Source organism: Capra hircus, chromosome 10, assembly GCF_001704415.2.
Source record: "Capra hircus breed San Clemente chromosome 10, ASM170441v1, whole genome shotgun sequence".
Taxonomy (NCBI): Eukaryota; Metazoa; Chordata; class Mammalia; order Artiodactyla; family Bovidae; genus Capra; species Capra hircus.
This window is the reverse complement of record NC_030817.1, coordinates 52,176,991-52,193,533: the sequence shown is the minus strand read 5'-3', so window position 1 is coordinate 52,193,533 and position 16,543 is coordinate 52,176,991. Positions and strand designations below refer to the sequence as shown.

The 16,543-nt window shown below is 43.0% G+C and overlaps 1 protein-coding gene across 1 annotated transcript in view; it reads left to right on the top strand.

Moving 5' to 3' along the window:
- The window catches only part of MYO1E (myosin IE), a 216,505-nt gene continuing 202,545 nt past the window's right edge, over window positions 2,584–16,543 (top strand). Inside the window, exon 1 of the mRNA XM_005685707.3 lies at window positions 2,584–2,979. Within this exon, the coding sequence (XP_005685764.2) occupies window positions 2,977–2,979 (3 nt within the window). The 5' untranslated portion in view covers window positions 2,584–2,976. The remainder of the gene's footprint in view (window positions 2,980–16,543) is intronic.

The following is a 16,543-nucleotide window of genomic DNA, read 5'->3' as shown; positions in this document are numbered from 1 at the left end:
GCTAAGATACTACATGCTGCTGCTGCTGCTGCTAAGTCGCTTCAGTCGTGTCTGACTCTGTGTGACCCCATAGACGGCAGCCCACTAGGCTCCTCTGTCCCTGGGATTCTCCAGGCAAGAACACTGGAGTGGGTTGCCATTTCCTTCTCCAATGCATGAAAGTGAAAAGTCAAAGTGAAGTCGTTCAGTTGATCAGGCTTCTCCATCCATGGGATTTTCCAGGCAAGAGTATTGGAGTGGGTTGCCATTGCCTTCTCTGAGATATTACATAACTTCCAGGCAAAACATAATACAGAAGCAATATTGTAACAAATTCAATAAGGACTTTAAAAATGGTCTACATAAAAAGACACTTAAACGCTAATACAACTGAAAAACAGTTTCAAGGTAGTTTTAGATAAATTCAAGACTGATAAGCTGGTGATAGATTCCTAATAAGTTCAAATTTCCCTTTTGGTAACCTCTGTTCATTAGTGTTTTTTTTGCCGCTCCACTTGGGGATCTCAGTTCCCGGACTAGGGATTGAACCTGGCCCTGCAATGAAAGCACTGAGTCCTAACCACTGGACTGCCAGGGAATTCCCTAGTCATTAGGTCTTTTTTTTTTTTTTTAAGGCTTTTAGAATGACTATTTAAATATTATATGCAAACAATACATAAAGAGTAATACATGGATTGGTTGTATGAAAAGAAGGACTATTCATAGAAAACGAAAAATTAAATTTAACAAATATTCAAGTTGAAGTGAAACAGTTCATGTTTGGAATAAAGGCTTTAGTGTTCTTTTTCTCTTTGAATTACTATACCCTGTTCATTAGTTTTTAAGATACTTGCTCATATTTTGAAGCTGACATGCCCCTGAGACATGGATTTACCTGAGAATAATGAGTCACATCCGAATATACTTAGCCTATGATCACACCTGTACGGACCTAATGAGTGCTCAACAGATGCCTTGAGGGTTTCCTGTCCAGTCTGTGCTATGGAATGCTTTCAGATCAATTATCTAATCTATAGCTTCAAATATGGTACTTCCGTGTACAAAACTACTTTTACTTCTTCTTATAGTTGTATCTTTCCTGTAATTATTTATTGTTTTAAAATTTATCTTTTGTCTCCCTCCCTTTAAAATTGTAAGCTTGATGAAGTCAGAGACCACTATATTCATAGTGGCCATAATTAGGTCATTCAATTACATCTATTTGCCTTCCTGTGTAGATGAGGACAAGAATTTGGTCAACATGATCTTCCAATTTTTAAGACAGAGATATAATTCACATACTATAAGGTTCACCCTTTTAAAATGCACAGTTCAGTGGTTTGTATTGTATTATATTCACAAAGTTGTGCAACCATCACTACCATCTCCAGAATATTTTCACCAATAAGGAAACACACAACTATTAGCAATTATCCCCACACAGGACTGAGCGACTTTCACTTCATTTCACCTCTCTCCCCAGTCCCTGGAAATCAGTGTTATCCATTTCTGCCTCTGTGGATTTTCTAATTTCATATAAATGGAATCATATAACATGGCGTCTTTTTTCCTGGATTCTTTCACTTAATATTGTCAAGGTTCATGTTGTAGCAGCACGTTGTTAGTACTTCCTTTTTAACAGCTGGATAATACTCTATTCTGTGGATATACTACATTTTGTTTACCCCTTCCAGACAAGAGGATTTTTAACATCCCTTCCGACTCGAGGATCCTTTATTCAAGTGAAGGGTTACCCCCAAAGTTCATAAAGCAAATCACGGTGAATCATTATGCTTGGTAGTTTTTCTGTGCCCCGAAGTTTTCAAATCTTACCTACCATAGATCCAGAGAGGACTATCTTGTTATGACCCAGCATGTTTACTTCTGAACCCTGAAAACATCAGCTTCTCTAATTTATTTCAGGATTCTGCTTTCCCCCCACCCCAATCGTCTCTTCACTGCCCACCCGATTCTTGATTGTAACTCAAACTGTCATCAGCAGATCTGTGCTGACTGAGATTGGGTGGGCGTTCTTCCCACGCCTCTCTCCCCTGTCCTTGGGCTTAGTGCATGTGCAATTTCTTCGCCATCAAAAACGCCCCTTCCTCTCCTCCCCCTTGAAAAGCCTTCCTTTGTTTTCCAAGGAAATTCAGGTGAAAGAAAGGGTGGGGGAAACGATATTTTTGACTTTCCTCACAATCCAGACGTTGGAAAGAAAAAGGATTTCCTTTGGGCTGCTGCCATGACTCTGATCTTTTATGCTGATAAAATATTTCCTTCTTCTTAAAAAAAAAAAAAAGGCTATGGGAAAAACATACACTTCAGCTACACTTACTCTAACTTTGGCGTTAAAAAAAAAAGTTTTCCAGTTTACTTCTCTTTCACAGAGTGGTTTTCTTCTTACCAGTTCAGGGATTGCAAGAGGGAGCGAGCCAGGTCAGCAGCGCTTTTTGGAGGCTGGCGTGGAGGAGGACTACAGGATCCAGAGGGCTTTGGAAACTCCAACAGCTACAAGCTTGTTGGCTACTACGGTTTCCCTGAGGAGTGACGCTGTGAAAACAAACCCTGATTGGTCAGGCCAGAGCTGAATTCTCCATTTATGGACAGATTGCCCTGCCCGAGTCGAGGCTCAGCCAGAGGAGTACGGAGTAAGTGGCCGAAGAAAGAGGAGCAAGGCAGGGCAGCTCGTGGGACGCGCGGAGAGCATTGCACTCACCTAGGCGGGGCGGCGAGCGCTGGGTCTGGGTGGACCCTGGTCCTCCGCAGTATGCGCCCCGCCTGCTAAGCAGCCTCCTGCTCGCCTTCACCTACCGCCGCCGATCCCGCGTGGATGGAGTCCCCCCAGGGTTCCCATTGGTTCTTGTGAGTCCTTGGGTTGTCGAGAGCCTGTTTTTGGCGAAGGGAACCAACTTTTGAAGTTCGCCCAGGAGACTGCGTTCCAGCCCCAGCTCCCCGGCAGCCGGACACGCCAGAGGCGCGATCGCGGCGCGAGTCACCATGGTGAGTTGGCCGCGCGGCGTCCCGGGACGCCGGACCCGGGGATGGGGCGGGAAGCCCGGGCGCGGGGCACCCACCTTGGGCGCGCTGCCGAGGCCGGGAGAGGAGAAGGTGGACGCCGGAGCCGGCACGTCGCGAGTCCTGATTTCCTGCCGCTTTTCCTCCACCCGGACTCAGGGAGAGGGAGTGGGGGGCCAAGGAAAACTTTCTTTCAAGTCGCTTTCGGCGTCGCCAAACTTTTCGAGGCCGGTTGGCTATGGCTGCCAGCTGTCGGAAGCCGGGGAGATCCGCGTTCAGGGGCACGGCTCCCCGGGAGGGGATGGGCATCGCTTTCTCCCGGCTGGGAAGGTAGGAGCGGCCGCCCGCAGCACCGGCGCCACGGACCCCGCTCCTCCCCGGCCGCCCGGCAGCGCCGCAGTTGTCCCGCTGGCATCCGCGCGCCGGCGGGGGCGACGCGGCCGCACAAAGGCAGCCGGGCGCCAGGTAGGGCGAGCACCTGGCGGTGGGCAGGCGGCTGCGGGCGAGGGTGCCCCGGGCAGCTGAGAGCCGCGCCGGCCGGGAGGGTCTTTGCACCAAAAAGGCCGAGTAAACACCACCCTCCCTTTTCTCCAAGTGCGAGGTGGCTGGCACTTTTCGGGTGTACAGCAGACGGTTCGCGGGGGAGGAAGTCGAGTTTTTTGTTCTTTTTCCTTCGGTACTTGGGAAATTGATGGAAGTGGCTGGCCTTTTTTCTGACTCGTTTCTGACTTTTCCTCTACCCCACAATGTCCCGCCTCGACTACCCCGCCCCCCATAACCTTAGCCACAGCCCTTGGGGTTTGGCGTGGTGTGTACTTTTCTTTCCAAAGCACAAAAGCAAGGGCTCTATTTTGAAGAGATTGGCAATCCATCAGCGGAGGGGAGGGGGGAAGTTTTACCCCAAGGCTTCATAGTTTCCACACTTGCTTCTTTTCAACTAATCTGACTTAGGACTCCGCTGGTCCTCTTCTGTTTTTTTTTTTAAGTGACTGTGAAAGTGGCGCTAAGTAAAAATGATAACCCGTGCAGCACTCATTTAAAAATCTCTATCCTGCAGGAGCTGGGGGAAATTAGCAAAGGCACATAGAAACTTACAACTAAAAGGAGCACTTGATCCAGTGCTGTGTTTATTCAAAAGAATGATTAAAAACAAACACACAAAAATCTTTAAAGGGGCACCCTTGACCAAAGCTTTTTGTTTTGTTTTGTTTTCACTTAGTCCAAAGTTATGTCACCCTTGCTTCTACCTAAGAGGGTACTTAATCTGTAAATAAAATTTCCCTTTCAGTTTTAGGGTTTAAGAAGTCAGCCCACCCCACATTATTTTTGGAACCTTTATAGAGAACCATTTACTTAAACTGTGTATTAGGGTGGAGATACCTAAACTGGGCCACAGCCTAATTGGCTACTTAAATTTAAGTACTTTAGAATTGCTATAATTATTTTCCATGGTTAAATATTTCCAAAAAAAAAAAAGAAAAATCAATGTGTTTTATGTCAAGAGCTTGAAGAATCTTACTGAATTTAAATAGTTGAGTGGTACCTTGAGAAAATTAACTTTACCTTGTTGACTCATTTTTCATGCTGTAGAGGCTAAAAAGTACTGTATGTGTGTGTGTTTAGTCACTCAACCGTGTCCCACTCTTTGTGACCCCATGGACCGTAGCCGGCTTGCCAGGCTCCTATGTCCGTGGAATTCTCCAGGCAGGAATACTGGAGTGAGCAGCCAACCATTCCCTTCTTGAGGGCATCTTCCGGACCCAGGGACCGAACCTGCATTGCAGGTGGATTCTTTACTGTCTGAGTCACCTACTGTGGGATGCCTTTTCTAGGGACCTTGGAGACTCGTCGCTCAATTCAGTCCATAGCTGTTGAAGTAGGTGGATGGTGAAGTGGATGCAGAAGAAACATGCTCTAAGGAAGAGTTGTTTCCAGAGTGTGTAGGGTGTCAGTCGAAAAGGATGGGGTCTGACTTACCTATTGATGCGTTCCCTGCCAACAGCGCAGATGGCAGTACTGTAGGGTGCCAGGAGACTATCAGTGCATCAGATACGGTTGCTGAGGCCACGATACCCTGACGGAAAAGTTGAAACAGCTGGCTGTCCTGAAATAGGAGCTGTGCCATCAGTCACTCCACCTACTGGATCTAGAATAGTTTGGCAAAAATGAAATGAATCATTTCTTCACTGGCTTGCAAAATTAAGTCTGTGCACTGGATTTGTGAAGTTGCCTTAGAACAGAGCATAGGCAGCTTCAATAGTGAGAAACTTTAGTTATTATGTTTACTATTTATGTAAGACCCCCTTCCAGCTAAATGAGGCATTGATTTGTGTTTCACATCTGTCTGCCCAGCTGCATCCCTCAGCTGCTTAGAACAGGAAGAGAAGACATTGCCTCCAGTGGGTGTGGCTCAGTGTTAGGGAGAGTATAATTGACCAGGAGCTTGGCACCTGTACTGTGGATTTTCTCCCTCTCTCCCTCTCTCTCAGATATCTTAGGAAATCTGGTAGCACATTAGGAAGGCTCTCCACCTGTACCCAAGACTCACTCAGTTGTGATTCACAGGGAGAGTGCCATTCTCTGACTCATGAACAAAGTATACAGCTTACAGTTTACCTCATATCTTCCTCCTGGACTTTGGGACACTTTTCTCCATCTTTGGAGAACCAAGAACAGTACCAGGCAATAGCAAATTTGTTTCTTTTTTTTCTTAGGTGACTTGAATGGGGAAAAAGTAGAAAAACACCAAAAAAAATCTCTGCATGTCTCTCTAATTTTGTATACATTGGTTAAGAGGGCACAACAGTCTCCTTTGACTTTAATCAAAATACCCATCTAAGATTTCCTTTATAGAATCTGGCTTTATCATCAGCCACAAAGGAAGTTCTGCTTCTGTGGCCATGACAAGTTTGGACTGTCTAATGAACTAGACCCATGTGTGTGCCTCTGCTGTGTACTTCAGAGCTAGAAGCCATGATTCATAAGGCTTTTGTGACTTAGATATACTGACATAGTTAAGTACATCTGAATTGGCCATCACCTCTGAATATGTTCAGGATATGGTCCCTTCTCTTTGCTTGCATATTACTTGTGAATAAATTGCAGACGTTATACATAAAAATACATAGAAATAGACTTATGAACCTTGAAATCTGATGAAGCTGACTACAAGTTAGGTAAGTTACTTTGAGTGAAGGCATGGCATGTTTGACATTTAGAAAGCCTGGAATCCATTCTAAACATATTTTCTGGGAAGGTAACCTACTCCATTCCCACTGATTAGTTTATCAGATTTCTTGTAGCCTCCCAGCCAAAGCAATACAAAACACACACACAAAAAAACAAAAACAGAAAAGAATGGAATGACGCCCAGAAAAAAAAAATTTTTTTTTTTGGCTGCACCATGCATCTTGTAGGATCTTAGTTCCCTGGCCAGGGATTGAACCAGCATCCCATGCAGTAGAAGTGTGGAGTCTTAACCACTGGATCACCAGGAAAGTCCCCAGAACAGTTTTGATGGAGGCAGAGGGTTAGGGCAAGAGTGGATGCAGGACATTGTCTACAGGCTTCTGTGGGTGGGCCTGCCTAGTAGGAAATATTTGGCTGCCCAGTGGGGCCGTGGATGGAGGGGATGGAGAAGTGGAGGAAGCAGGCTGTTGCAGAAGCTGAAAGACACTTCCTCCTCGGTTTTGCTGGGGATTTCAGCTTTGTCAGTGGACGCAAACTCAAATGTCTGCAGGGGCCAGGATACGGTTTTTGATGGGGTGAGACTGGCCCCTGGAGAGTAAATACAGAATGTATGCCCATTGGAAGAGGTATCATTGCTTGATCCTAGGCTGTGGTTACATTGACCACATCACCAAATTGTCTGCTTTTTCAAGAGAAGCTGAACATCCAGATTTTTATGCCAAATCTGTCAGTTTTTAAAAGTGTGCTGATGGTTGCTGAGAGGCCAAACAGGTAAGCTGTTTGTAGCCACTTCATTGTAAATCTCAAAGCGGTGTTCTTACAAACCACCATGCTTCCTTTCATTCACTTACCAGTGGGAATGTCTACACTTTAGCCACACTCCCAATAAAGGCATTAGATTTTTACTGACACATCCACACCTTCCCACTCCATTTCCCTTAAGAGAAGGAGTTTCCTGATATTTGCAGCCTGTGGACTTTCTAAGCTATCAGGCAGGGGCAATCTGCATTCAGCTGCTACCATTTGGAGCTAGCTAAAAACACCTGTGTAGAGCTATGAGTGGTGAGGCTGTACGTTGTCTTAACACTTCAAATCCCTTCTCCGATGGAAAGGCACTACCTTCTCCATACTGTGTGATGGACCTCTTTCATCACTTCTTTCCCTGTTGTATCTCATGAATTCAAGGTCTGTTTCAGGGATTCTCCTTGAGTGTGTGTGTGCATGCTCAGTCCTGTTTGACTCTGCGACCTTATGAACTGTAGCCTGCCAGGCTCCTCTGTCCATGGGATTCTCCAGGCAAGAATACTGGAGTGGGTTACCACTTCCTCCTTCAGGGAATCTTCCTGAGCCAGGGATGGAACCCACATCTCCTGCTTTAGCAGGTGGACTGTTTACCACTGAGCCACCTGGGAAGCCCGGGTTTCTCCTTGAGGCTAGATAATGAGCATTTTTGTAAATATAACTTGGAATACAACCTTTTGCCCTTGACTTAATTTCACAAGCTCATGTGAGATGAAATTAAAGAGTACCTTGAATTTCCTGATGAGGAGAGGACCGATTCTCATTACTTGGTAAGAACTTAAGAAAGCTCTTTTCATCAGCTTCAAAAAGCAGAAATATTTTGAAACCTCTATACGAATGCAGAGCTTCATTGTGAGCTTCATTAGGGGTCATATAGAAATTATGTACAGTTGTAATTTTCCAAGTTCAACTCATCTACTATTTTTTTTAACAAAGATGCCGCAACTTGTGTTTTCATCAGTATGTAATTAAAATGAGTTTCTCCATGGTCAGGTTTTAATATTTTACTTTTTTTTAACATGCTGGGACTTAATATTTACAGAACAAATAGAGGGTTAAAGGTTAAATGCCAAAGGTATTAAAAATAAACAGCTTGGCCTTGTAAGCACATTCTGTAATAATGGTAAGCAAATTTTGTGTTTTTAATTTCAACTTCAGAATTTGTTTTGGCAGAGATGAAAGATTTGGGGGCATCTTAGTGAAGTATTTTTGTACATATCTTTATGACAACCTTACTTCAGAGAAGTAGAACTATGAGCGGGTTCCGCTTATACAGATTGTCCCTAAAAATAGGGACATGGGCTTAGACACTATGCATCTGGGTAAAGTCAGTCTTCCTTTCTGAGTTGCCACCGTGGGAACATTGTTTAAGGCATTTCCAAATGGTCATTTAAGAAAAATTTTTTACTTTCTTTAAGACCTAAACTGTAGTGTCCAACCTGATCACCTATCTTGGTCCCTCTTAGCTGTTGCCAGAAATTACATTCTGCCTCAAAGGGCGAATAAACTGATCCTGGAGATATGCAGTATTAGGTAACGTAGGCTCTGCGGCCCTGAAAGGAGGTGGTTCTTCCTCCTCAGTACTGTAAGAACTGTTCCAAAGGAGGCCACACTGTCTTGGGTGTTTTGAGTTGTGACGTGTTTGTTAAAAATTCATCCATTGTAGAAAGGAAAACACATTTTACATTGTAGAAAGCCCAGAAGAGAGTTGGAAGAGTCTATCCTAAACCCTTTTGCTTGGCTTCACAGAAAGATCTAGAGGGGTTAAACAGCTTCAAAAATCTCAGAGGTTTTGGCTGATCTGGTGCCAGAATCCAGGTTTTCAGATCCCAGCCTAATAAGACTTTCTCCACCAAACCACTGTGGTGGGTTAGAGTCTAGGCATGACTAGGTAATTTTCTTTCTGGGACTCTTCAAAAAAGCCGGCTTGGAGATGGAAGATTGCTCTTTATTTTTGATTTATTACTGTATCAACTTTAAGAGATTATTAAAAAATTAATTTAGAGTAATTCTTCATCATGTCAGTACCCCAAAGGTAATGACTTTCATGTCTTTGCGTTTCTTTCCAAACTATCCAAGGGCACATCATTTTTATTTCGTTGTAATTGTGGGGCAAATACACAATTTGTGTTCTGTATTTTCCCATTTGTTTTATACTATAAATTCTTTTCCTTGGTAAGCATCTTGGTCGTTTTTGGTGGTGGCTTGAGAATCCTACATAGCCTGATTGCCCAACTTGAGTCCTGACTCCAGAGACCTGTCTTCCAGATGCCCTGCTGACTGTTCCTCCCTGCCCTCATTAAAACTGCGCTGGCCAGTGCTGGGTGGCTCAGCCTCCCCACTGCTTTAAACCTAACCTGCTTTATAGTTCTCTTTGGTTTTAAAGTCTGAAGCCAGGATGGGCTGGCTTGGTGTACACTCCATACTTAGTGCTCTTGACCTGAGGTGGGTACCATTTGTGTTCCCCTGAGATTGTGATGCTGGCACTTAAATGTGCGACAGCAGTGGGTGCTCAGGCCTGTGACTCCTGCTTGGCAGCTATGAGTTCCTCTTCAGAGAACCCAAGTGGTTGGAGACAAGGAGCTCTGAAACCCAAAGTAGAGAAGACCAGTATTTGCATAGGAGGTTAGCATACATGCTTGATAGGTAGGAATCCTTATCAAATACATTGGTAACCCTAGGAAATCAAAGATGGGTTAAGCTTGGCCTCTGCTTCTGAGATACTCATAGACCAGTGGATAACAAAGGGTGCTCTTTTTATTTTCTTTTTTTAAAAATATTATTTATTTGGCTGAGCTGGGTCTTATTTGGGGCATGCGGGATCTAGTTCCCTGACCAAGGATTGAACCCTGGCCTGCTGCATTGGGACCTCCGGGTCTTCGCCACTGGACCACCAGAGAAGTCACACAAAAGACTTTCCTATAGGTGATTTCATCTCATTTCTTACACCAGTGATGGTTTTTGTTGCCATTTGACAGTAAGAAAACCAAACTGTGGTGAGGGAAAGGGAATTGTTTAGGACCATTCCATTTACATGTAATGAGCCAGATCTGCTAACTTTATGTTCTTTCAAAAGCACTTGAATATATTGTCTCTGAATTTGAAATTTCTGGGTCCAGATATCTGTATAACACTTCATTATTTTACATACTTCCGAGGAAAATCAAGGTTGATTTAAAATCCATTTTTAAGTCTGAGCTGCTTAATGTCCTTTTTTGTGGATGTTTGCATGTCACCGTGTTTGAGGACTAGATGATACCACACTGGGATCAAGCATAACAGTAAAAGAAAATCATACTGAAAAGCTGTCTTATCTCAATTAAAAAGTAGAAAATAAGGGAAATAAGCAACTATATTCCTAACTGAAAAAAAAAATTTTTTTAAAGAAAAGAATGGAAACAAGATAACCGCCAGAAATTTAGCCCTGGAATCCTTACGTACATGACAAGAAAACAGGATAGCATATTATTAGTTTTAGTAATTTAATTGGTGTGACCAATATTTGATGTCGACGGTTATTTAGCACAATATTACTTGGTAATAGAATGATTTGGACAGTATTGTCTGAATGTAAAATTTTCAACAACAGAAAAATTAGGATTATTTTTAGTGTCTCAATTAGATATGGACCTTTGCTACACGAAATTTTGGATTTGAATGAAGAAGTGTCTATTAAGCTACTTTGAGTATGATAAAGATAGCACCTCCAAGACTTGGGAGTGCTCTGATGCAGAAATATGTCTGCCAAATTATGGCAGTTCTCCTTTCTCCCATCAGATTGTCAGAGATTCTTAACATTTGGGGTGTCCTGAGGCCCTCTGAAACTATGTTGGAAACTACTGACATGTTTCCTGACAGTGTTTATACTAACAAGAGCAGTAACAACAAAAACCCAACCAAACAAAAAGACAGGAGCAATCTAAATGTCCATTAGTAGAGAAATGCACACATGCTGTGACTTATTTATAATAAGGAATCAATATGGATAGATATCACAAGGTAGTAAGTAGTGAAGAAGCAAATTGTAGAAAGATACGTGTAAAGTCATTTAAGAAAAATTTCAGAACACAAAACAAGGCTATCTATATTTGAGGATATATATTCATATATATGTATATATTTATGTGTATATTCTTTTAAAAATATAAATTGGGCTAGAAAGATATCAAATTCAAGCTGCTGAAGAGGGGAAGGAGGAAGGAAGAGAAGTGAGGTGAGCAGACTAACTAACATTATTAGAAATGTTTTATTTGCTTTATTAAAATATAAAGCAAATGTAGAAAATAGTATTAATTCTGGACTGTATGTGCATAAATACTTTTTTTATTCCTCATAGTGTTAAACATCTTTTTACAATTAAGAAGAAGAAAACCTACATAAACAGAATTCTTCATTTAATTTTAGGAGGTTCATACACCTCCAAAGCCCATACAGTATCATTCCCAGAGTCTTAGCAAACTTTGTCTTGAGGTAAGTATTAGGGAGTAGGCAATTTGGGGTCTACGTCAGGTTGTTTTAATGACAGCTGACATACAGTCAAATCAATAGTAAGTCCCACTGAGTTATGTAAAATTCACTAGGAATTTTGTTCCAGGATGTTCAGCTTTTCTTGAAGTGAAGTCGCTCAGTCGTGTCCGACTCTGTGTCCGACTGTAGCCTACCAGGCTCCTCTGTCCATGGGATTTTCCAGGCAATAGTACTGGAGTGGATTGCCATTTCCTTCTCCAGGGAATCTTCCTGACCCAGGGATTGAACCCGGGTCTCCTGCATTGTAGACAGACGCTTTACTGTTTGAGCCACCAGGGAAGACTTTTCTTAAGCATCTCTTTTTCACCTTTTCAACTTACTGTGTCTGCTAAGTTTTAATATAATTAACCACCCCAGACTTCGTGGTTGAAGTAGTAAAGGTTTATAATTTTTCATGATTTTGTGCATCAACTGGGGAGTTCTGGGCTAGGTCGGCTCATCAGCTCCCCGTGGTCAGTTGGTGGCTTGACGGGGGATGGAGCAGCTGGGAGGGCCTCACTCAAATGTCAGGTAATTGGCTCGGATTCGGCTGGGGCAGTGGAGATGTCTTGGCCACCTGTCTCTTTCACAGTGGGCTAGCCCAGGCTTGTTGACGTAGCAGTGGTCATAAGGTTTCCAAGAGCAGCAAGAGAGAAAGTGAGTCACAGTGCACAGGCGTTTTTTAACCCCGGCCTGCATCACGGTTGACACTGTCTCATTGGCCAAAGCAAGTCACATGGCTGCCCTCAGGGTTAGTGTGGCTGAGGACTGCCCCGGGGCTCAGATACTGTTCCCACCTTGCACTTTTTCTTTTAACTTGTCTCAGGTGAATACATTGAGGCAGGAATAGATTCAGTGCAAATCCAGTTTTCCCTGCTGATCTGCTGAACTCTTGTGTATGACAGAAGCCCCCATTGCTCCTGATACATCCACTGCTATTTTCCCAGAGCTGTGGCTGTTGTTTAGTCATTAAGTTGTGTCTGACTCTTTGCGACCCTGTGAGCTGTAGCCCACCAGGCTCCTCTGGCCATGGGATTTCCTAGGCAGGAATACTGGAGTGGGTTGCCATTTCCTTCTCCAGGGAATCTTCCTGACCCAGGGGTCAAACCCTCATCTCCTGCATTGGCAGGCAGTCTTTACTGCTGAGCCACCAGGGAAGCCCTGTTCTCCCCAAGTACAAGGAATCCGAACTTGTATTATGGAGCCTCAGTATGATTCTTTTAAAGTTTATTTTTGGCAGTGCTGAGTCTTCATTGCTGCGTGGGCTTTCTCTAGTTGTGGCGAGCAGGGGCCACTCTAGTTTTGGTGCATGGGTTTCTCATTGGGGTGGCTTCTCTTATATTGTGGAAGACAGGCTATACTAGGCATGTGGGCTTCAGTGACTGCAGCACCTGGGCTCAGTAGTTGCAGCTCCCAGGCTCTAGAGTGTGAGCTCAGTAGTTGTGTCTTACAGGCTTTAATTGCCCACGAGGCATGTGGGATCTTCCCAGACCAGGAATAGAACCTGTGTCCCCTGCCTTGGCAGGTGGATTCTTAGCCACTGTACCACTGCGGAAGTCCCTCAATATGATTTTTAAATTGATATTTCTTTTTTGAAAAAACACAAAAGCAGAAACTAACAACAAGAAGAAAAATAAAAAATAATGTTTTTCTGTTAAAGGGAGCTTTGTGAAAAATAAACATTTCATGATTAAGGCCAAACTTGGAGAGCAGTGCATCATGCCAAACCAGACTGGACTGGATGGCCTGTTGGAAATAGGAAATAATAGTGGACCAATACTGTTTGGAACAGGTGGGGACAATGCTGTTCACTGCCTAATTCTGCCTTTTTGGCCAGCCCTTCGTTGTCCATGTGGAGAAAGACATTCTTCACACACAAAAGTACTTTTTTGTCTTGGATGAAAGTCATGTCTTCTGGATTATATGATGGTTCCCAGAATAACCCATATTGGTGTCACTTCCTTATTCTGTGTGCCACAGACTGTGCTATCTGGATGCCTCAACAACCTGTGAATTGAGTAGGATTAACTTAACTTTGTGCACAGATTTCAACGACAAAAAAATCCATTAACCTGTGACACTTTCACTTTGATTTTTCTCTTCTCGTTTTAAATGGAAAAATTTTAACTACACAAATGGGGAGAAAATTCATTGCCTAACTTGTTTTCTCTACTTTGTTAATATGATGTATCACATTGATTGCTCCGCAGATGTCAAACCACCCTTGCATCCCTAGAATAAATCCCACTTGATCATGGTGTATGAACTTTTCATGTATTGTAATTATTTCTTTTTTTTTCTTCTTCATTTTTTTTTTTTCCCTCACAGCTTGCAGGATTTTAGTTTCCCAGGGATTGAACCCAGGTCCTGACAGTGAAAGCACCAAGTCCTACCCACTGGACTGCCAGGGAATTCTCTTTTCCTATGTTACTGAATTCAGTTTTTTAGTATTTTGTTGAGGATTTATTAGCATAATGCTGGCCTTATCAAATGAGTTTGGAAGTGTTCCTTCCTCTTCTATTTTTGAGAAGAATTTGAGAAGGATTGGTATTCATTCTTCCTTAAATATTTGGTAAAATTCACCAGTAAAGCCATCTGGTTTTGGAAATTCTTTTGTTAGGTTTGGGATTACTGATTTAATCTCATTAGTAATTGATCTGTTCAGATTTTCTATTTCTTCATGATCCAATCTTGGTAGGTTGTATGTTTATAGGTTTCTTCTAGGTGTCTTGATTTTTTGGACATAATTATTCCAATCTTCTTAACTATCTCTATCACTGCTAAGTCACTTCAGTCGTGTCCAACTCTGTGCGACCCCATAGACGGCAGCCCACCAGGCTCCCCCGTCCCTGGGATTCTCCAGGCAAGAACACTGGAGTGGGTTGCCATTTCCTTCTCCATTGCATGAAAGTGAAAAGTGAAAGTGAAGTTGCTCAGTCATGTCAGACTCTTAGCGACCCCATGGACTGCAGCCCACTAGGCTCCTCCGTCCATGGGATTTTCCAGGCGAGAGTACTGGAGTGGGGTGTCATTGCCTTCTCCAATCTCTATCACACTGGCATTTAAATAAAGGAAAACTCAGCTCTCAGCTCTCGGTACTATCTTCTCCGGGTTGGAAGAAGGGGTGTATTTCGTAACCAAAGTAAGTAGCTTTCTTTTCACTCTTTTGGGCTTTGTTTTACAGAATAATGTAGACATCTCCAGTCACTGGGTGGACTCCTTAAAACTTGGCCTCATTGTGTCCACAAGAATATCTGGCGCTGATATCTCAGCATTCATAGTGTTGGTGTGCAGGGCATGGGTGGCCTCCCACTCTACAATCCTAGCTCTACTCAGGCACTACCTAAATTTAAATAGGATTTGCAGGGTCAATTCATGCTTATTTGTCTCTTCATTTCTTCTGATCTGTACCTGTATCATGGTGCTGGCTATGCAAATAATAATTGTTTCTTTCCATAATTAGATACCTTTTAACATAGAATATCAAGATGAGAGTTGTCTCAGAAGGAGTTGAAGGAGAAGGGAGGAGGGGGTCTAGGAAATTGTACACTGAAGTTTGTGTCTGTATTGATGTCCGCATTTCTTTTCCTGGGAAGAAGAATTCTTAAGTCCCTAAAGTGGTCCATGGCCCACCCAAATGACTCTCTAAGGTCCAGAGAATTTAAGTAGCCTGACCAAGTTCACCTGGCAAGTTAATAGAAGAGGTGGCCTTAGAGTCCAAGTCTCTTGTCTAGGATCTTGCTCCTAAACCTGCTTTTACTGGAAATGTTTGAAAAGCTAATGTAATAATGCTTTACAGAGAAAGAAAGTTGAAAGTACTGAGTTAAATAACTTTGTAAGATTCCCAGAGATACTTTCCCAATTTACTGAGATTAAACCAACATAAGTTACCATGAAACAATGGTCAGTATTATTTGTTGGCAACTAATTTGATTTTTCAGAATAGTTGTAAAGCATAAAAATAGTTACAGCATTAGTCTTTTATTAGATTTTTTATATTCTCTTGTGATCACGAAGAGAAATATGTCCAGTACAGATCTCAAATATAAATCAAGGGCATAATGGTTTGACACTTATGTAAACACTCAAATGCTTATTGTTTCCCTGATGAGGATCCGTTATTATTATAAAATTAATATTAACTAATTGAGGACACATAAGGAAATTGCTGGACTCTAATAACTGGACTCTGGAGCAGAGTTCTGTGCTCTGTTCCTGTTCTGTAGGACTAGCAGTTGGGGTGTAAGAAAAAAATTGGAGTTGGGGTAGCTTCTTCCTTCTAGCTTTCTCTTCTCTGTCCCCAAGCCCTAACCACATTCTCCATCTATCTTGCATCCTGAGAGGAGGAGGGTTGCAAAGAGCAGAAAATGTAAGCAAGTGAAAACTATATAAATGAGCACACATTATTGAGGCTGCCAAAAGAAGGGGAGCACCCTCCTCCCATCTTGGAACCCTTTTTCTCCTCCTCCTCCAAGGAGAAAGAGGGTCTAGCACTCAGCAGCCAGTGGGAAATGAGCATCATCTGCCCTAGAGATAAGGCACTGTCCTCTTGGGGCTATGACTGTGAGTCTTCAGTTTTTGCAGTGGTTCTATTTATGACCATTGGCAAAGGTGTGTTTTATATAGGCTGAGATACCCCGCATCCAAGGTCAGAGAAACCCAAGTAAGACGGTAGGTGTTGTGAGAGGGCATCAGAGGGCAGACACACCGAAACCATACTCACAGAAAACTATAGTCAATCTAATCACACTAGGACCACAGCCTTGTCTAACTCAATGAAACTAAGCCATGCCCTGTGGGGCCACCCAAGATGGGCGGGTCACGGTGGAGAGGTCTGACAGAATGTGGTCCCCTGGAGAAGGGAATGGCAAACCACTTCAGTATTCTTGCCTTGAGAACCCCATGAACAGTATGAAAAGGCAAAATGATAGGATACTGAAAGAGGAACTCCCCAGGTCGCTAGGTGCCCAATGTGCTACTGGAGATCAGTGGAGAAATAACTCCAGAAAGAATGAAGGGACGGAACCAAAGCAAAAACAATACCCAGTTGTGG